We start from the raw sequence: 23,413 nt of genomic DNA on the forward strand, positions 1-23,413 counted from the left end.
AAGAAATGCTAACAAAAGAATACAATAAATGCAAAACAACTTCGACAGAATATCAAAACAAAATAGACGATTTAAAGCGGCTAATGTTAAATATTATGAGCAGTATAAAAAAATAATGAAATCATATACTGAAGAAATACCATCTCAATATGATTGATGAATACGTATCCAAGATTGAAAGAATTATCAATAAATTATCATCAAAGTTTTGAAATTACACTTTAAATATTATTAATAAAACAACTTTTCAATTAATCGTATTAATGTATTTCTTATAAATCATGTTGTAGTAGATAGCATATAGGTTATAAATAAATATACTACTGCAGCGGCTCAATCTGTGTCTCATTGCCACCCGTCACCATCACAGCCCCTAAACTATAAAAGGGTTGTCAAGAACTCAGAATATAACTTCGATTCATCTGAACTCTTCCGCATTTGACACTGACATACGTAAACACATTACATAATATGCCTATTTATGATAATGCAATCAAGGTATATTAACCTTTTGAGTAATGAGTTAATTTATACACATTTATAGTATATTATAGGGAAAAAAAATCAGCGATTCTCAACGTTTTATTGATTTGATTTATTTTTCTACTTTTTTGTATTAGTATGTTTTAATAACTTATTTAAACACTTTTATATTATTAAATTTCGTTAATTTGCTTTACATATTTTTTATATATTATTCGGTTTTTGTGATTTTTTATATCAATAGAGGCTCTCAATATATTTTATAAAATTATTATAAAATATTTTTTGTCATGTTAATTTATTGGTATTATTTTCTATAGAAATCATTTACAAAAAAAGACAGCGGCAAATATTTAATAAATCTAAAAAATACCAATCGCAATCACTATATTTTATCTTTATAATAATATTGTTCTAGGCGAGTTTGGTTAGAACAAATGTTAAAAAATAGATTAATTGCTCATAATGTTGTTACTCTATGATTTATCATAGCTAAGCTAATGATAAGATAAATAACATCTGTAATAAAACAAAGTATTATTTAATAAGTAATAATATATATATTTTTCAATAATTTATTTTTTCAAATATACATTTATGCATACATACACACATGGACGAAAACAAGTTAACGGAATCAATTTTTAAAACTTGTATGTATGCACAATACAATTTGTTGACTAGAGTAATTTCGAAAAAAAATATGACAATCTAAAACGTAATATAAAAATAAATATAGTAATTGATTCACTAAAAAAAAAAAAAGCAAACTGTATTTTTATTTTATCAGTTACAAAAACATTTGTGACAGTAATGTAACATACATATTCAATACACCGTGACTAGTACAAATAACAAAAAAATGATAAATAGATACTATTTAAATAAAACATAAAAAAACAATAAAAAAATGTTGTTCATAGCAATCACTGAAATATATTAAATTTATTGAAAGAATAGGCAAAGACTCGAGTATAATATAAAGTAAGAAATGGACTTTTAACCATCAGTTAGTATTTAAGATACACGTGTAATACAATGGTTTTGATCGTAATACTTTCACAATGATATTTTTTGATATACAAATGGAGTTGCCTTAACTGAGATCAATACCCTATTTAAAACAAATTTGGAAATGTTTTCGATTTGAGATCGTAGTCCATCACTCCATTTACCATTGCATCACAAGAGAGGTTAATAAGCTCGTAGAGTAATTGTTCAATACACAGCGAGTATGCTAGACATTCATAGAGCAAACGATCTAAAATGACGCAACAGAATTTAAAATAATACTTGATCAATTATAATTTAAGAATATAATCAATGTCTAACGGTTTAAATAAATGCTTACGTAAAATGTACAGATTAGCATTAGTTAGATAATATAAATATAATATTTATGTATAAACAGGTACGTGTTAACTTTACATAGACAAGATACAGTATAAACTTTTCGTAGCTATATATATATATATACATAACTATAATACATTCATAATAGATATACGTATAATAGTGAGAAATTATAATAAATACGTAAAAAATTAAATAGCCAAATAGTCAAAGCTAAAACGCTTTAGCGAAAAATAATTTTCTTGTACATTATTATATAAAAAGCTGCAACTGTTAGTCAAAACGTAATATACGGTACAAATGTAAAAATTTACTTTGTGCAAAAATACGATTGTATTTATGTACACGACGTACGTTCACGTTATTTGATTAATCACAGATATAACTTTCGTAAATTTCAGCTGTGAGGCATGAAATTACAAGCACAAAATAAAAAAATAAAACAATACATACACGCGTGTGTGTATAAATTTACATATGCATGTAAAATGTGAACCGCCTCTCACAATTTATAAATAGTTTATTATCCTTTCTATTCACGAACAATCACGAGTCTATTATGGACAATTCACTAATGTGTTCACGGCACTTAATAATTGCCCGTGTCTATGAGCATTTGCGCCCTTCGATCTCTGGCCGTTCTCGCTTCTTTGGTTATGTTTAAACACAACTGATGGTCTCTGAAACAACATGAAAACACAAGATTATTATTTATGTTTTACTGTATAAAGAGTTAAAAATACATTGATGAAGACCACTTAGGAAAATATTTAGTATTGGCATACAATAAAAAAATGTTTACTGTATTGATTGTCCTTCTATCCGTTTTAAAATTTGCTCAGTTGCACTCTAGGACCATGAGAAAAATATAGCGTATATCTCAGTGTCACGTAAAATATAATTATAGTGCATTAAAAAAATGATTAGCTTTACTATTAATTATGGCAATAGTTTGAAATGTATTTTAGAAAAACAGAGTCCACACCACACAAAAATAAATATTAAATTTATGATTTCATTAGTATTAGAATATATAATGTGTATAAATAATAATATAATAAGTGTTTAGTAGTGTGTATCTTTATTGGAGCAGAGTGTGCATTTTTTATTGTATTGTTAGTACATAATTGAAAGAAATCTGTTTGTTACATTGTGCAAATATCAAACAAAAAGTTGCAATGCGTATATTTACTGTAAAGTATTAAAAAATATTTAAATACATTTTTATTTTATCGGTACGCAATTCAGTTTGATGACAACTGATTTCATCATTACGAATATATAACAAGTGAGATATTATTCATAGAAACAAATCTGTATGTGTTTGTAAGCACTGCCTTTACATGAGTTTTGGTTTTCTGGAATTTTGGCTATTGATTTCTCTAAACTATTTTAGTTATTATACTAATATTAGTAACATCTCTGGTTAACGCGCTAAATAAATATGATATGGTAAATATGCAGTTTAACCCTTTGCACTCGTAATCGTTTTCGTACTAGGTATGTCGCCAGCTCGGGAAAAATGAAAAAAGTTAAATTCTTTTTAAAAATTAAAATTATATATGTAGAGCATAAATATGAATAAACTAATACCAAAAACGAAGAAATTAGAACAAATACTTGCATTTCACTAATTTACATTTTAATTTTTTTTGGTAAGTACCATTGGTTGACAATCCATAACAATAAATTAACCCAATAGGGCGACGACCCATTTAAAAATATTTATAGGACCAAAAAATGTTTTAATCATAAATAACACAAATAACAAAGACACACCGCTCAGTTTTAGATATATCTACCTTCGAACGAAGAAAGCTTACATCGCTTGCAGAAATACAAAATTGTACCGTTTTACAACAATTAAAAAATCCACAAGGTATATCTATGTTTATATAAACTGATGTTAGGTATATTTTTAAAAACTAAAATACGTCCCATAAGAGGTGAAATGAAACGTTGCAGTTAATGTCATATTATTTTATATATTTCTTAATTAAAAATAGACAAAACTTCTAATGAGTAGCTTTGTGGTACATATTTGTTTGTGATTTTATATATTTGAGCAAATAATGTTTAAATAGCATATTTTTATAAAAAAAAAAAACAAAGCGATGCACAAAAAAGGGCACTACGTTTAATAATATGTGGGATGTTGATTTATTATAAATTAAAGAAACAAATATGAAAAAATATTATTTTCTAATTTTTCATAAATCCCCAAGTTCTATTAGTATACCAACTCATCAGTGTAAAACAATTGAAAATAATCAATAGGTTGTATACAGTTTGCGGGAACTTGGGGCCCAGGACATTTATGACTTGGTGGAAATATTGCTATTTATAAGGTACATTGTCATTACTAGTAATTATTCTCAAATTTTCTGATGTGGTGCGATTTGTTTGAGGTACCGTTTCTTCCTCGCTATTATTTTAATTGCCTTATTTCACCTTCGATTCAAGGCAACAGACTTAATTTCGACGTTACTTTCTTTACTATCATCATTGGAAGATGAAAAATCAAACATGAAATCCTCCCCATCACTATCATTACAAAACATATTATCATTACAATTACAATATTCAGTGATAGCACTGGTTTTTTTTGCAATAAAATTAAAAAAAATAATTTCACAATAAAATTTATAAAAATGAAAAAATTAATAATTAAAACAAAATTATTAATCACTACAGTCTTACTTAGACACAAATTATGGACACCCGAGACACTGTCGAAAACCCAATAGGCAATAAAAACGTCACTGACGCGTGTCTACCGAAGGACGATCGCAAACCATTGCCTTCGGGAGAAATCTACGGCACATCTGCATTTAAATTTAGTCATCAAAAAAACCCTGACTTATCGCGATAAATGAGCTCTCCCCGGCTTAATTCAAGTAAAAATGATATTTTTTGAATAAGATATGCTTCTTGAAACTCTTATCTACAACACTGCAAAAACACCATTCAAAACATGCACAGGAAATACCCAAAAATCGACGTTATATTTCATTAATTGAAATGGTGCGCCTGACGCACCCTACGAGTAATATAGAGCCAAGCGCTGGTGCGTCTCACGCACCTTACGAGCAGAAAGGGTAAAAGTGTGTTTTTATTATATGAAATTGAAATAACGAAACGCACAAATTTGTGCACATGGTATTTAATGTGTTAATATGTTTCCTGTGTCACAGTATATATTTTTTTAAGTTTTTAGGCCGAAACATCACATTGAGATACACCTCGTATGTGTTCAAATTTAGAAACTAAAATTTGCTGTTAAAACAATAACAATACCTTTTATCTCCCCAGCCCCCGTTGCCTTTCCGCAGTTTATTCTTTTTGGGGGCCACGGCCACTTGCAGCGTGAGCCCTGCTGGGAAGAAATACTGTCGCGCGCCTTTCACCACCTTCTGCACTTTAGTGATGACTGAATTACTATCACAGTTCGCTTTTTTGTGATGCACTCCACTGAAAAAAATATAAACATTCAAACACTATTCAAAACTGATGCATTATAAACCGACAACCCTAACCATTCGCCAATATGGAAGACCCTCGGCCCTCTGGCCACCAGGGCCTTCAAACGCTGGGTCTGTGGAAGACACTCTTGTGACACCCGCTGCAGCGACCAATCCCAGTTGTAGTCGTCGTACGAGCAGAATCCGTCGGCGCAGGAGCTGAGCCCTCGCCACGTTTCCCGCCGAAAGGCCATGCCCATGTTGTGTCTGCTCGACTGCCATGGACACACCTCGACCTGGATTCGCAATCATTATTCAATAAAACATCGAATAGACGCTATATTTTTATAGACCATCAAATCTGACAAAATATTTATTATTTTACAGTTAAATTTTAGTTTTGTTTATAAATAAAGTTGAAATTGAGGCACTTATTAGGTCAAATTTGAACGTCGCATTTATACAAAAAGATAAATAGGATGAAAAACGGAGATAGGATATATACAGGATGAGCACAAGATTTTTTTTGTTAAATGTACATATTATATTCTAAACTAATAATGTTAATGTGAGAAAAAATGGTTATTTTCACTTTATATTTGATGATTGCTATCTCTATAAAAAGCTATATGGTTATGTATATATGTGGGTGTCCATCGCACATGCTTGAAGACGCTTATTGCGTTTTCAACTGGAGCACATTCGTCAGTGCTAGGGTTAACTATTAACACCTTACTGACTGGTCCCAGCTATGCAAATTCGCGCCGAGATCCATTATCGGAATCAATAGTGCTGACACAAAAGAATGTGCACCTAAAATTGTATTCCAGCAAACACGGTCAGTCCCATGTACCATTAGCAAGCAGTTTTGCAGAGTTGCAACATAGCGGAGCGTAACTATCGTTGTTACATTTGCACCATCTGTTTCAATGAGTCAAGAGATGTGTATTAAACATAAGAAATTCTAGTTCCACCCCAACTCATCTACATTTAACCAAGGTCAAGGGAATCGCTTTCACTATCATCCGAAATATGACTTCCACTTTGCTTCCTACTTAAAATATACGAGGGTTGAGCCGAACTCGCTTCAAGCAGAGCTACACTGAGTCGACCCTTCGAAATCTGAGGAAATCCATTACTTTCACTTCATTCGCCCGATTTGGTTCAGCCAAATAGTCACTCTGAATCCCTAAGAGTTCAACTCAATTTCACCGAAACTTATAAAAAATAGCAATCTAAAATATATTAGGCGGTATTCCATACAGTGTTAAATAAATCACAATATATTGTTGACTAGTCCAATTTTCCCTTGATTTTCCAATAGGTACTTTGCTAGTGTACATGTATAATGTAGTGGATTTCCGTTTCCTTTTACACCAGATTTGTTAATTTAAGGTTACATATAATGCATGTAAACATTACTAAGAAGCCAGATGATTTAAAAACTACAGAATAAGTTAGTATAAAAATGCTCTACTACATAACCGAATCATTATTAGTTTAGGATTTGGCACGTTTTTCATTCAAAACGGTTTTATTTTTGTCTTTGTGCACACCTGTACATACTATAAATTTTTTGAGGAAATCAACAACAGCTTAAAACTATGAAGCATCATCATACAGGCTAATCCAAAATTATAAAATAATAATTTAATAAATAGTCTTTCAATTAAGGTAAATTTTGGATCACATTCAAGCAAAAGTTCAACATGTTTATAAATATATGTATATAAATAATAAAACGTATTTACAAAGAAATAATTAAACAATATTCAACGTAATAAACGTATATAAAAAATCGAGCGTGCAATTCTTCAAAGTGTTTGTCATGCCACCAAAACAGCAAAAATAAAAAATGAGGGAGGGAAAGATTTCTGTAGAGATTCTTCCGTTAGAGGCAATAATTCCTATTTCGTTCAACTAAAGAGGACCTTCTGATAGTATCCGTAAAGATGCGGCAGCAGATGATAACCCCACGTTTGCGAATATGATATACCGCGCGATCTTCCTGTCTTTTGGTTCTTCTACGATCCGTCGATTAGGGGTTGCGGCAAAACAGCACAAATAAATTATAGTAAAAACATGAATTAAACATAGATATTTATAATTTACTTATATACATATAAATGGTGGCAGAATTGCATATTTAGTTATAAAATATATATTTTTTGAAGCTGATGATCCTCTTATGTAATAAATTTGTTCTAATTTTGCTTATTGGTATTAGACGTACAAATTGTTCATTATGTTCACAACTTAACCTGTGATCAAGTGACGTTTATAAATACTTTAATGGCAAGTTGTGTTGATTTTAAAGTCAAATTAAATATTCAAGCAGTTGATAAATATTCATGATTAGATTGTATTATCTATTATGAATAAATTATATTTTCTATGGGTAATAAAAATAGAAAATGTTTGGATTATTTCAGCATCTATTATGTACGATACTAAATAGTATCCTAATAATGCAAAACCAGAATAAATTTACACAAACATATATGATAATGAGAACGATACAAACACAACCAAACGTAGTGATTGTTAATAAATGATTATATCAGCATATAAATCTGTCATATTTGACATTTTCTTCTTCTTCGTTAAATTCATATAGTACAATAAAAACTTTTATAATAAATTTACATAATATTAAGCGATACAAAGCTCAAATCACTCAGCAATATTAGGGTTTTATGCAGTGATGTATATATCATATCTACAATATTATTGTATTTAAATTAAATGTATTTAGGGGTAGAGCTTTAAAGCGAACTTTTAAGTTCAACATGAGGAGGATCTCACCTTATCGCCCATGGCGTAATAATTATACGTCTTCAGGTAGGTCCCTAGGCAGAGGATGTTACAGTTGGGACAGTGGCGAACAACGGCGTCCTCCATCAGTCTCAAAACGTGGATAAAATCCTCGGCCACGTAGTGGTCCTCTTCGAGAAACAAGACCAAACCTGAAATAGATTCACCGTTAACAATATAATCACAAAAGTGGAAGTGGCTTTGAACAATTCAACGCTATTCACCTGTGTGGTCTTTGGTGACTTGAAGACCGTCAAACACTCTGTTGGCTTTCCACCACCAATGGTGCTTCGTCTGCGTGAACTTTGCTTCCCGATAATGGCCATATAAATCTGGATGCAATGCATTTATGCACTTTTTCTTGATAGCTCTAAAAATAACATATATCAAAAGAGTTCAGTACATATAAATATATACATATTTATCAGTGTCAGTTTATAAATTAATTGCCATATAATGGAATGATTCAAATAATAGGGTAAATGAAACTTGAGAATTAATGTGTGATTTCTGCATGCTTTCGTGTCGGAAATGTCAAGAAAAAACTTGTTTTACTTTCATTCGAAATACATATTTTAAAAATAGCAATGCATTGAATGTTTCAGTTTTTTAAATTGGTTCTTAATATTGTTTTGATTGTTCCTGCTGTTGAAAACGCACACTAAGTATTGATTAAAGTTGGCTTAATTGTTAAAGAGTATTTTGAACAGGTCGTCTAACGTTTGCTATTTTTTTGGCAATCATCCAAATATCTAAAGAGGAATTAGTCGTAAAAGGAACACTGATGAGTATTTAAAATTCTACCTTTAGAAAATAAACTTGGGCGATTTCATAATATAATACTCTGTGCCAAGGACCAAGTTTTATTATTTTTTCTTCACTTTTTAGTCATTAGAACTGATTTTAGGTTAGAAGTTTCCAATTCAAATATTATGTCAAAAGTTTAAGACCAAAACATTAAATGATGTGCATGTCACAAATTCACTCTTTTTTTCTTTTAAATAATAAAAAATATTTAAATTAAATTAAAGAATAAACTATTATTTATATTTGCCATAATAATATTATATTGATTATTTTTTTAATTGCTATTTCTTATTTTATAGTCATAAATGCAGAGCAAAAATCGCCCGCATTTTGTATAACTGTTCGCACACGACCGGGCCCACAGATTAAGTATTAAATACAAAATTACTCACTCTTCTTTTTTAATATTCCTAGGACAATCGTTAGCATCTTCTCCAGGAAATTGATTAGGATGTGTCTGCATCGAGTGCGGATAAAATATTTGTGTAACCTAATGACATTTCATATTTAAATTAACATATAAAATGCAATCGATAAAATATATATATATTGTTAATATTACGCACTTTACAAAAATCTATACTCTGGACAAGCTCGTTGATGTCTTCGTCGTAGTAATCGTGAGAGAAGATCAAGAGCGTATTTTGAATATCTCTAGCTTGAGCTAGCGACACAATCAAGTGCCTCAGATACGTTATACGACGATGAACTTGAATCACAATCACTATGGAATTGTTCTGCAGCGGTCCAAAGATCTCTTCATTAAGAACGGCTTGAAGCATGTTATACTTGATTATGTTACGAGTTATATCGGAGATGTTCAACGCGGGCGGAACACCAGCATCAGAAGACGCTATGGAAGAATTAGCTCCTGAAGAAGACAAAAACATTAATAACTTAATATAGTAAGATAATTTTAATAATTTACCTTGAGTAGCATTTTTAGGCTTTGCTGTGAGAAACTTGTGCAGCACTGGAGGAACCATCGCCAAGACGGCTGCCGACGTATCATTTGAACTGAGAGCTTCGTCTAAAACGACACATTTAATTAAGCACTGTAAAATCGGGTATAAAAGTTTGATTAATAAATATTACCGCCGTCGCTGGTGAACGGTCTCTGGCTTATGAGTTGTATTTGTAGCCATATCAGACATATGAGGATGATGGAGACGAAAAGACGCAAGACGGCCGAACATCTCACACGAGGCATGATCCGTCTGAAATATAAACGTTTGATGTGTCAACATTGGAACCTCTTTTACAAACATAAATAAATTATGCTATATAAACAGGCAATAATAATAAATGTTTATGTGTTGCGTCAATGTTGTATGCATTGACAAATTGCCAATAAAATGGTTCATAATGAATTTTCGCGCTTACTATGAATAGCGAAGATTGTGTTACGCATTCCGGGATCTAAATTTGAGATTTGTGTCACTTCCTGTATTTCCAAGAACTACAGTGCTTTTAATATTTGTTATTTTACACATTTCTAGACATTTTATAAATATATGAGTTAAATTCATGGAAAATAAAACGTTAAAACGCTTTTTCCATATAAATAAAATAGTCCGTTTTAATAAAATATTGCCTCACAAATAAATGACTAAGGGTATGATAGCATAAATAGCAGTGATGATTTTTAAACTCATTGAAACAGTACATTTTATAAATTCGTATGTATTGTTCAAAGTTCGAGTATACAATAGAACGATAAATCAGATTCCTTCAGTGTAGTATATTGATCAATGTTGTATATGAAAATGCTAATGCTAGAGACAGCTTAATAGATCAATTCAAATCTTTGCTTATGAGGACGACATTGACATAATTCATAAATAGACAAGATATATAAATTAATATAAACATAGTTTTGGGACTATGTCTGAATTAAAAATAAATAAATAATATTTTTATAAAGAGCATTCAATCTAATTTTTTAAGGTAAAATAAGAATAATTATAAAATAAAATATTTACCTTCTTGTACACAACTTCAGCTCCTTAAAATCAATATATGCAATAACAAATATACATTTGATCTATTAAATTAATCTTCTTTGGCATTCATTTTACGGCACTTCTCCGTCAAATCTCTCGCACAATACATATTGATCCGATACAATGTAAACGGTGCGAGTATATCATCCTATGGTGATCCAATCAATCTTTTATAGCGTTTGCAGTGTAAATTCATATGGCACGTTTGTTTGAGCGGTCGTTTCCTTTTTGAGTAAAACGGCAAGAGGGTTGTGTCGGATTAATTATGGCCGTAATTGTTGATAAAAAGATCGATCTATAATTATTTTGCGATCTCTGGACGTACGGTGCGGAGGCCGAAGAGTTTCACGTCTGTAAATAAAATAAAAAAAATTAGTGCAAATACAAAATAGTCGTTATCGAATGCGAATATTAATTATCCTGAAAAGTGGGTTCACATCCGTTGTCACACTACAACAGTTTAGGTTATCTAACTGCGGTGTAAAGTGATATTTTTAATTGCTTCCTTTGAAGTTAACAACTTAATTGCAATTGGGCGAAATAAGATTATTTTAATTGTTGATTTCTATAAAAAAAATTCTTTACCTTTTTAATAAATAAATAATAGATTTATTTAAAAATGGTGCCTAATAAAATGAAAGTTTTCTTGCGTCAATTTACGAACGATATGCTCTCTCTATTATTTATTTATACCATATGTAGAGTAAATAAAATTAGTATAAATTAACCAAATGTTATTTATATTCATTAGCTATTGAAAATACAATTAACACATAATTAAATTAAAAAGTTTTCATCCAATTCTAAATATTTATGAACCACTCTAAAATAATTTTATATTATATATGTATATAAAAAAAAGTTTAAGATCTACCAAAGCAATTTTGAAGCACGTGAATAATATAATTTAAAAACAAACATTATGTTACTATATAATATGTATATTATAATATATATTTCTGTGAAAGCTATAGATGCAAACATCCTGTTTAAAAAATTGCTTGTTGACTAACTTGTCAGTAAATAAGTATATATTTGCACTAGTACATCATATTTTCATGTATGGGGCAAATTTGTGTAATTGTAAATATGGAAACACAGAAAACACATAGTTTATAAGTATATATAGCAACAATCAAATCTGTAAAAATACAGTTTAATAGTTAAATAAATTTCATTATGCATTGCACGTATTTGTGTGACGCCAGCACATACATGAGCGCAACGCTTTGTGTGTGCATTAATTACATTAAGCGTTTATTTTAGCGATTTTCTGTGAGGATCGGCTAATGGTAATCCATGGGATGGGTAGTGCCTACCTTTTATGACTTCTGATATTTAACGACCGGTTCCCTAGTACTACACGCAAAAACTAAATCGTTTTGTGCTGGCTATCTATGAATCAATGTTTATACTTTAAAAAAAAAATATTTCATGGCATAATTATTTTTATTGCCTCTGACTTTCATAACGAGTTCTTTGTTCAAACACTAGCATAATATGATCGTAAATTATTTTTTAAGCATTGTAAATTATTCTTAAAGCTGGACAAAGCTATAAACATAAAAATTTTAACCTATGGAAGACTGAAATATATTTTTTTTTTATATATTATAATTTACGTAGTTGTGGTGGTGCCCCTTGGTGTTCTAACCAAGAACCATTTGTTTTATTGCTTGTTCAGAGAAATGCATTAAAACATTAAAAAATCATAAAATAATGTGACACGCTACATGTATATCATACTAAAGTTGAATTTTATTTAGGATACACTACATTTTTCGTGAAAGCAAAATCAACGTATTTCTTCAACTAGTGCTCAAAAAACCAGCATTTTTTTTATTTATATCGAGTTTCTTTGTAAATATTATATAAACTAGATCTGATCTTATGCGACCCACAGATTGAAAACTATTGATAAAATGATTTTAACATATGTACCAATACAATACAGATCATTTGATAAGCTATTGTTTTTTAATTCCTTTTAATTCCAAAGTTATCACTTTTTATATATCTCTGTATTGCGCAAAGTTCTCGTGAAACAGACTGTTTTTGCACATCAAGGGGCGAAAAAAGACCCGTTAGCAAAGTGCTAGTAATACCAACGCGGCATACAACTTCTTTAATTTATTTAAGGTAAGATATGACAGATCTAAAACACACACATAGCATTGCGCTCATGCATGTGCACACAAATGCAAATTCTTTAATTATTATAAAATTATTACAGCTTACAATCAATAATGTCATTAAAAATGTGCTAGCTCGATTTTATTTTAATTACTCATTACACAATTCATTCACGAGATTTAGAAAATCTAGGAAAACCTAAATTGTGATGATCGATCGAGTTTTATTTATATAATAATCACTGAGTCCGATCTCTTAGACACGATAGAAGTAAAAAACACTATTGCTCATTTGGGATTAGAACCTAGGTCTTCTAGATATTAGTCACCGAACTATCGTGCTGGTAGATGTACATGAAATATAAACTATATTTTTAAAGTTATAAAGCAGTTTGGATGAATTCCAGATTAATGCTCGCAGGAAAATGTAGAGTAGTGCAAGTGATCTAGCACGTAACTTCATATGACATAAAATATAAATATCACGCGATAACAGGTAATATTAGTATTAGATTAGTAAACATTAAAAAACACTTTGAATTTTTGAAAAAAATACTAAAATTAATGGATACTTAAGACTTCCATTTTAGTATACAAATATTAATAAGCCACTTCCTGGTAATGTTACGATTAAATTTAAAACATTTATGATAACATAATTTAGAACGATAAAATTATTATCAAAACTTGACTGCACGTGAAAAATACGTATGCTATTATAAAAATAAAATAAAAAATATAACACGATTATAAATTTTCTTACTCTTTTAATTAACGATTTATTTTAAATAAAGCAAAATTCACAATAATAGCATAGCAGAAACACTTACATAAATGGATCTGAGAAAATCTTCACAGCCCGACTTTATGTTTATTTAACGTAAAAATTAGCATATGTGATTCACTCCAATGTGAAACTTTCTCATTTTAAGTCGATAATTTACATTTTTTAGACACGTCAATTAGCAACAATCAGCACGAGAAGCTCATTAAAATAATAATTATTTTAAAAACGAAGCAAAACACACGATACTTGTCGAAACTTGTTGACACAGTTTTGTTTCAATTGATCGATAGTGAGAGTTCACTTCTTGAGATCGTCAACTTCTGTACAATGCATATTTAACGCTTTGATTTCTTGGAACAAAGGTCAAATGCATCTCGCATATACTTTATTCATAGAATTGATCATTGTTGGTTACTCGTTTAATATAATTATTGATAACTCATTGTTTTTAAGACCTAGCAAAGTTAAATAAATAAATGATAACATCAGTAATGAGTTTATTCGTGTCTAAATAATGATTAGATCAGATACACTGTTCAATATGTTAAAATAAACATTGATAAATTGGTGAGATAAAAAAATACTATTGCTCAATAACAAGTTTATACGACACAATGCTTAAACAGCATCATGTAACATTTGACATTCAACAATAACCTGTTTGTTTCTTTTTACTCAACGTCGAAAATATTTTCTAGGAAGATCACCATGAACAATGAGTGAAAGTCGACAATATGGAAAATAACATGAATATTCGCGAAAAACTGGTTCAAGTGTTTGCACACCATTCGACATTAACAGAGTGTGACTCAATTCAATTAACATCGCAAACGATAAGCAATTCTTATGGCACTCAAAGCGCTAAGTACAAAATGTATCGAACAAATAGGAATAATTGTCTATTTCTCGCTCCGATGAAGCACGTATTGTTTATTAAACTTCGGAAAATTGAGCCAAGGTTGAGTGGTAACGAAAATAGACATTTTTATTGATGTAATAATGAAAATGAAAAGTAGAAATGATTTAGAACCATTAGCTGATTTTAATTGCAAGAGTTAAATATTTATAAAATCTACTGCTTATTGAAATCAATATAATATAGCACTATTAGCAATGGTGTAGTTTTAAGAAAGAAGAACCAGAATGCTACTCCCTTTTGAGTGATTAACGAGATTTCAGCTTATGTGAACCTGGAGACAATTACTCTGGATATTTTGCGTTGTGGGTAGTGCAGTGTGCTGTTAAAAATTGTGGTGTCAGTGACTTTTTAATTTATCAGGTCATTATACACCAGTCAGTATAAATAATGAATGGTCAGTACTTATAAAGAATAGCCAGTATTTATATTATATAAGGTGACCAGATTTTAAAAATATCAAAAGAGGACACTAAAAATAAAAAGGCCATCTCGATTTTTCAGAAAAAAAATAATCATACAGCTGAAATCAATGTAATTTATATACGAATAAAATTTTTATCTTTACAGCGTTTTAATATATAAGCTTTTGTTTGAAAAGAGTAACTTATTATTATTTTTTGTATTTTTGTACAAGTAAGTTGATATTTCTCAATCCAAGAACTATAGTTGAAATTATGATGTTTATACGAAATAACGAAAATAATGCCGTTATCAGTTTTAATCTTTTCAATGATTTATGAAACAAACGTGGAACTGGGTCGATTAGATAAAATTGCGTTTCCTTACCTCTAATAAATTACTAAGAAAGAAAAACAGCGGATATTACATATCGAAATAGTATTGGCAGTAAATGGAGCGCACCCAATAAGACAAAAAAACGATTCTCCCAAAAAGAATAAATAAGGATGATTTAACTTATATTATAATAATCTGTATTGAGAAAAGAATATCGAGACCTAATGATTTGATATCAAAGTTCATGACATGTAATAGATTTTAATTTAAAATAGCAATATGGATTATGCTAATAAACGAAATCTGCAAAACTATTCTGCAAAAGTTCGACCTTTTTTTGAGAAGTTTCTTGGCGTTTATGCCACATAAAAGATGGTTAAATATTACAGACACATAGTTGTATACAGTTTACAAAATCTATGTGTGATACATTTACAAACTATGGGGATATAAAACATTAGAATCTACAACTATTATTGACATAAAGTATAAACATTTGTGACTTGCAGAATCTATTTATAATTCAACTAAAACAAACTATAATATATGTGCACATTGCCATATTTAATATTGTAACCAACTGGATTTTTTATTAAATATATATACATACATATATTATTTTTTAATACCCCATTGCCAACTGATCTACACATAAGTCAGCAAATTTTCAGAGAAACTTCATAATTTTTTTAAAATATTTCTATATATTTATGAAGAAAATTCTTCAGTTGAAATCAAGTTTCCGTGAATATTTTATTGATATCTCAGGGTTACGTGCCTAGCGAATCCATTTGGACCTAACTATTTTCCATTAACTATTAGCACATATTGAATTATTGTAATATTAAAAAATATAAATAAATGACTCAGGCAAGCTATAAACAAATATTGGTGCAAATAGAAGTATTATAAATATATAAAAGTAAAAAAATAAATAGTGAAATTTAAAAAAATATTATCATAAACATCAAAAGGGTATTTATTAGTATTCCAGTTGCCTACCCTGTAAATGTTACCGCCATGACGAATTACGAAAATATATATAAACTGGCAACATTTTCGCAATAAAAATATGAATCGTAGAAGTTGTTTTGATTGAATTTATATAACACACAGATGCGATCGTTTGAATATTAAAATAAGTGCGAATCGCTTACTATTACGCGAAGGAATGCGCACGCTGCGTCGAACGGTAATAGCAGCGGAAAGCTTAATGGCATTATAATGTAATAACATAACGTTAAATGTTGCCATAAACGGTGTATACAACACATATGTGGGTAAAATAATAATAATTGACAGTAGGCGGAGGGCGGAAGGTGAGCGAACGTTCGAGTTTGAGAAGCTTTGAGGGTACCTGGCCTTGTATAGGTGGCGAAGGCGGCGGAGTCGTCTCCCGCGGCCTCCTGCATCGGCCAGTGGGCGCGGGAGCCCAACAGCCCACCGACCCGCCAGCCCGCTGCACTGACACTCGATGTTGCCGCAACGCAAATACACACTGCGTTCACTCCTACTAAAATATCGATAAATTCAATTATTATATATTTTTCAAATTTTCATTTATTCGTTACAATTAACACAAATTCTCATATTTTATGGCAATAAATTCAGAATCGGCTACGCACATTTGCAAACACGTCCAAAAATGTAGACATGTTTTCATTAAAATAAAATGACAAATAGAAGTTCATTAAAATTGTAAAATACAATAAATATATCTATTATATACAGAGGAGAACAACTTATTTTATATTACTCTTGCCCCCGAAAATACATTCGATTGTAACGGATGATTCAATTCAAGTTTTTTATATTAGCAGCATTGTAAATCGGACAGCTGTCAATAATCATGCGTGTTTAAATGTCAAATGTTAGTTTGCAGCAACACATTTATAAAATGGATCACTTAACCACTGCTGAACGCATTAAAATTGTTCATTTGTTTTAACAATTAACAAAAATAACAATTTTATACGAACTGTGTGTCGAAATTTATGGGAAGATTATGGTCAATTTCATTTTCCTACTGAGCGAATAATTCACAACGTAGTGAAAAAAATTTGAAGAGGCTGGAAGCGTCGGAGATAGGGTAAGGCCTATGCGTCATCGTGACGCCTGTTCAGCCGAGAATATTGCTACTGTAAATGAAAGTGTGACCGAAGATCAGAAATTGCTGATTTGATGTATTATTAAACAAAATTGCCGCACATGGAGTGAGGAAAGTTATCATGTGACCAACAAACGATCATATGCCCAAAAAATGATCGTTTGCTACGTATTGTAATCAGGCGGCGTTATTAGGCCTTAGTTATTTGAAAACGATGAAGGTCGGACTGTAACAGTCAATGGTGAGCGCTATATGTGCATGATAACTGATTATTTTTACTCGAAATCGAAGATATTGATGTGGAAGACATGTGATTCCAGCAAAACGGCGCAACTTGCTACATATCGGGTGCAACGATGGATGTTTTTAGTGAAACGTTCCTAGGTTGCATAATTTTACGTTTTGGTGACGTCAACTAGCCCTCAAGTTCTAGGAACGTCATTTCAGATTCTTTTAGAGGAGAGGGAGGGGAGCAAAAGTTGGCCAGTCAGTGATTGTTTTCTTAATATCAACATGTCATTCAAATTCATAGTATTTCGTTCCGTCGCTGGCGCAACGGAAACGGTCGATTATCTAGGGTTCATATTAGGATTTTTCATAACAATATTACGATTTAAAATAAGGAAAAATCAAAAAAAGTATATCTAAATCGAATTTTGACCAATAAGAGAGCGCAAAAAAACAATTTTCCCCTCTCAGAAATGAGAAATTATTACGTTGACTGCAAAGATATGATTTTATTGCTTTTGCAGTGAATTTTTGACTTTTGAGTAGTGATAATTGTTTTGGCGCCAAAATTTGCTTGAATTACACTTTTACCAATACAATTATATCAGAAAACCATAGTCATATCGATAAAAATAGCTATCATTATTTAAAAACATACTGTAATATCCAAGTGCAGACAAACTATGCAGAAATATGCGAGAAGCGACGTCTGCTTGAAATTCTTCTTCCGTTTATTTTCTCCTATTAAGTACTACTAGTTAAAATCATTTACTTTTAGTGGAACCTGCCAAATAAATAACATTTTCACTGGTAAAAATAAATATCTAGATTCGACTACTTAAAAAAAATTAAGGGTTAACCTGATAATTTCTGGTTCGAAACAAAAAAAAATAATTGAATTTTACGTTAAAAAACGAAATGAAATGCGGTGCAAATGTCGAGAAAGCATGTGATGAGAATACTATGTCCAAATGAAGGGTTTATAAATGGCGCAAACCCTATTAATAATGCGATTTTATTTTACCTAAGCACCGGTATAAGGGCACCAGTTATTTATCACTAATATTAATATGTATAGAAGTGATTTTCATATATTTAATAAAACAAATTAAATAAATATATTATATTTTGAATTTACTTTTGCAATTATACTGAATTTTGAAATTTGCCCCGTATATAGGTTAATTAGCTAATTATTTAATTACTTATAGCACTTAACAAGTTCAATACATATACAGAGAATAATATCTTGCATAAAAATAATATGTATAAGCAAACTTAATAAAAATAGTAACAACAATAACCAGATTAAAGTATATATAATGTCTAGACCACAATGCGTTCACCATCTGCGAGTACCTGAATGAGAATAATTTTCGACAGCTGTGCGTATTAGGGAGTCATCTAACACTTCAGTTCTTGCATGCGATACTACAAACAATATTTGAGAACGCAAAAATAATTAGTAATCATGCACCTATAGTGCGTACCATTGACTTACAGTCCAACCTTCATCGTATTAAAAAAAGTAAAACCCAATGATGCCGCCTGGTCACAATGCGCACCATACAGTCAATTTTTGAGCATGTAATGCTCTCTTGTAAATCACATGAAAATTTCCCTCACTATATATGGGGCAATTTTGCTATTAAACAAACCAGAGAAAGGGAAATATGCCTCTTCAGAGAAGACAATTTTCTTTGAAAAATCAGCATCAACTTCCTGTTGGTCGTTAGACATACACTGCGTAAATTCTTTGCTATCCATGGTCTCTGGGCTTCAAATATTATGTTATCTGAATTGTATACGGTTGCAGGTTCAAGTCCAGATGCAAAGTGCACCAAAGAAAGCCATAAGAATAGCCTAAAAGCTTTAAACGTCACACTTCAGCCACACTTTTACTTACAGCATTAATACTCTCAGCTACGCGTACGGGCGACACGACAATGTATAGGCCGTACATCATCTCCGACGCTTTCAGTCTTTGTAATTTTTTTCACTACGTTGCGAATTGTTTGCTCAGTAGGACGATGAAATTGATTATAATCACATGTTGAGCGGTGATTAAGTAATCCATTTTGTAAATATGTTGTTGTAAACTAACATTTGACACGTTGAACACGCGTGATTATTGACAGCTGTCTGATTTACAGTGCTGCCAACATAAGAAACTGGAATTGGATCACTCGGTATATGAAAAAACAACTTTAATTTTTTTATTGTCAAACATATATATTTCAATTAGTTTTTCAGCAACCTTATAAAAAAATAATATATGTTATTATTAAAAACAATTTTGGAAAATTATTATGAAATTCTCGCATTCTGGCAATTAGTACTAATAATAATTGAAATGATATGCGCAAAGAAGACAATTACATTTGCTATACTGCCTATTCTGTTTAAAAGGTATCTAAAATTAATATAAATTTTCTCTTTGGATGTAAATAACTAAAAAATATTCTTTCGCAGAATTTATAGCAATAAAATAACGATAATGAAATATAGCCACCATATGAATATTTTAATTGATTACCGATATTGTGTATATAATTATCAGCCATTCATAGTGCGCATGATGTGGGTTGTAATTGAATTTGCAAATTAGTGTATTTCTATTATGTTTAATGATAAAACAGTTTCTAATTTGCTTATTTTTTGCGTAATTTATAATTATAGTTTAAAAGGCTATGAGAACCTTACGAGTGCGATAAAAAATCAAAACAATAAATAATTGTCATTATTATTATTATTTTTTATTAGATTATTTCCCTTCCCTTTGAACCAAATATGTGTTTCGTAACTATATTGGAAGCCACGGAGACCACCTAAAAATGATATATTTATTCTTATTGTTTAATTAATTACGAAATACAAAAAAATATATGGCTTTGACATGTAAAATGTAAAATGTTGAAAACATATATGTATATGATATTAAGCAATTATAAATTTTAAAACAAGAGGAGATTCTTATAAAAGCTTAACAAATAAAGTGATTTTTGAATGTATAATTTTTTCAATTAAAATTTATTTAATAACATTATTAAAAACTAATTTACAGTGTACACGAACGTAATTTTTGACGCGCGCTCTCGAACACGTGTCACGTGCTTGTCAGGCAGCTGTTCGTTGTTTTGCTCCCTTCCCGTAAATACATAATTAGCGTGCGTCATTATTTATGCGTCGTTTGACGCCGAATATAGGTTATTTCTGACATTAGAACGCCAATTCTTCTTACTGAAGCGGAAAAAAAATGAATTAAAGTGCGAGTATTTTCGCAATGTGTCATAGTTGAGATAACGACGTATCAATTACTGTCACTTTACAACATGATATCGCATGTGAGGGAATATTTTACAATCATTGCTCGCATATGTCATAAGAAACTTAGTTAAAATACTGATAAACTCATATTACTAACGTACAGTACAGTCAGTTATAAACACATACTTTGAAATATCGTATTTTGTAATGACTCATGTTTACTTGTGTATGTTTTAGGTTAACGTGAGATGATAATAACGCGAATTTATTAAGCATGGACGATAAACAGAACAGTATGTCTATTATGAACGCACTTAATGAAGATTCAAACAGAAATATCATACAAAACTTATCTCGATTGTCATTGAGTGAGCAACAGGAAGTGAATAACATCATTACGGAACAGTCTACTGTCACAGTAGAACCTCAAATTGTAGACGTAAACAAAAACCACCCAAGTACATACGGCGAGAGCTCTAACACGAAGATGGATACGACTTATTCCAACGCTCGGACTAATTCCATAGCTTCAAATACGACTAGTACAAAAATTAGTTCTAGAAGAACATCTTCAGAAACGATCGGCGAATACAGATCATTGACGCGTCCCACGTCTTTTCAAATACCGATCATCGGTTACGAAGTGATGGAAGAGCGAGCTAGATTCACCATTTTCAAATTGAGAATAGATGATCCGCGCACGGGCTTATCCTGGATGGTCTTCAGACGATACACCGATTTTGTGAGATTGTATTCAAAGCTCAAAGATATATATCCACAATTGAGCTTACCGCTGCCCGGTAAAAGACTGTTTAAAGACAATTTTGAGCCTGCGTTCTTGGACGAGCGAGTCAGAGGCTTGCAGCTCTTCATTAATGTAGTCGTAAGGAACATATCTACGGATCCCACGGTGCGGGACTTTTTCTGCTTGGACGAACCGCCTCCAGTTTGCGATTCGGAACCTGAATCGTTAGCCTTATTCGGTGCTTTAGAAGACACTGTCGTATCTTTAAAGAATCAATTGCGACAAAAAGACGAAACCATCGATTATATGAAGAAAAAAATTATATACTTTGAAGATAAGATGAGAGAGTGCAAGCATTGTAATCCATGGTATGATAAATACAAAGGCAGTCCCGGTACTTCAGGTTCGAGTAACTGCAGTTAAACTATAAGCTATTAAATAGTTTCAATGGTATTATATTAATTTTAAACGGTGGAGGAAATCTTATGTACTATTTTTAACGCCAAATATAATTAATAATATATTAGGAATGTATTTTTTTTATATATATATATATATATACATATTTACATTCAGAACTGCGACTGACAATATTTTTATTAATATAAATTTGTCCGTTGAATGCCTTTAATGTTGTGATAACAATAATATTTATATAATGTGATTATTTACAATGTTTTGAATCAAAATTAAAATGATTGCATGTTTTATGTAAGATTTACTATGATATTTTAACTTATTATAATAATGTATTTGAAGAGCCAGTATGTAATATAATTTTCTTAATCATTTTACATTAGGGACCAAAATAAATCGAATACAATTGTCTGTTAATGTAAAAATAATGAATTCCATATCATTGTAACTAAAAATATTTATCTATTTTTTTTTTAAATGGAAAGGAATTTATTAAAATTAAGTAAAATGTATTTTTGTACATTTACTATATATAGTAAATGCATCAATAAATATGTAATATGTTATTATAAACTATGTATTAATTATAATGATTTTTAAAACTTAATGTTAAATTTACAAATACTGTAAATCAGTAGAAAAATATAAATTTATAACGATATTTAACAGAAAATGTTTTGCATTTTAAGTAAAATATTGTAAATTAAAGTATATTTTGAATTCGGGTATTATGGAACTTTTACTTATGAAAATAATTAATGATACTCTTTTATATTTCGAACACATAAATTGTTATAAAAAACTATTTTTGTAATTGCAAAAACTTTTTAGTCTATATAACTATATTATGTAATGTTGAAATTAATGAATTTATTTTAATAAAAAAATATTAAATTTACCGCTTGTATAATTTATTTTTACTAATAAACTTATTATATTTTGTAAGTTGTATTTTTATTTGTCAACAGATGCCACTATTGTCTATTCGTCATCACTTTCTTAACATAAAATAAGCATTAAAATCTCTTTTTTAAATTAAATTTTTAGATATTTATTTATAATTCATTTTAATAAAAGAAAAACAATTGAAAATGTCTAAGAAAATTCCGTAATGACGAATTTTATTGTCATAGTATATTATGTAGTTCCTCTTTG

General features: G+C 30.3%; 3 protein-coding genes across 8 annotated transcripts in view; 2 read left to right on the plus strand and 1 right to left on the minus strand.

The window, feature by feature from the left end:
- LOC148230024 (uncharacterized) overlaps positions 1-23,413 on the plus strand; it is a 99,747-nt gene that overhangs the window by 33,880 nt on the left and 42,454 nt on the right. The window lies entirely within an intron of this gene.
- Positions 1,047-16,996, minus strand: Mgat2 (alpha-1,6-mannosyl-glycoprotein 2-beta-N-acetylglucosaminyltransferase). Of its 4 annotated transcripts, none has more exons than XM_088196915.1 (12): positions 16,852-16,996; positions 10,901-11,272; positions 10,014-10,135; positions 9,847-9,948; positions 9,485-9,789; positions 9,311-9,408; positions 8,336-8,481; positions 8,103-8,263; positions 7,229-7,321; positions 5,373-5,593; positions 5,134-5,307; positions 1,047-2,516 (listed from the first exon to the last, which is right to left on the minus strand). In XM_088196915.1, the coding sequence occupies exons 3-12, from the start codon at positions 10,126-10,128 to the stop codon at positions 2,426-2,428; spliced, it is 1,506 nt and encodes a 501-aa protein (XP_088053041.1). In that variant the 5' UTR covers positions 10,129-10,135; positions 10,901-11,272; positions 16,852-16,996; the 3' UTR covers positions 1,047-2,425. The 4 variants fall into 4 exon arrangements, with proteins under 4 accessions (XP_088053041.1, XP_088053042.1, XP_088053043.1 ...); XM_088196916.1 differs by lacking the exon at positions 16,852-16,996 and adding an exon at positions 16,652-16,722; XM_088196917.1 differs by lacking the exon at positions 7,229-7,321.
- LOC148230031 (uncharacterized) lies at positions 20,907-22,365 on the plus strand. Of its 3 annotated transcripts, none has more exons than XM_088196933.1 (2): positions 20,907-21,173; positions 21,334-22,365. In XM_088196933.1, exon 2 carries the CDS (start codon positions 21,371-21,373, stop codon positions 22,262-22,264), a length of 894 nt encoding a protein of 297 aa, XP_088053059.1. In that variant the 5' UTR covers positions 20,907-21,173; positions 21,334-21,370; the 3' UTR covers positions 22,265-22,365. The 3 variants fall into 3 exon arrangements, with proteins under 3 accessions (XP_088053059.1, XP_088053061.1, XP_088053060.1); XM_088196935.1 differs by having other exon boundaries at positions 20,914-21,263; XM_088196934.1 differs by having other exon boundaries at positions 20,921-21,253.

Source organism: Plectrocnemia conspersa, unplaced genomic scaffold (assembly GCF_051122295.1).
Source record: "Plectrocnemia conspersa isolate PC_06_02 unplaced genomic scaffold, ASM5112229v1 ptg000011l, whole genome shotgun sequence".
Lineage (NCBI taxonomy): Eukaryota > Metazoa > Arthropoda > Insecta > Trichoptera > Polycentropodidae > Plectrocnemia > Plectrocnemia conspersa.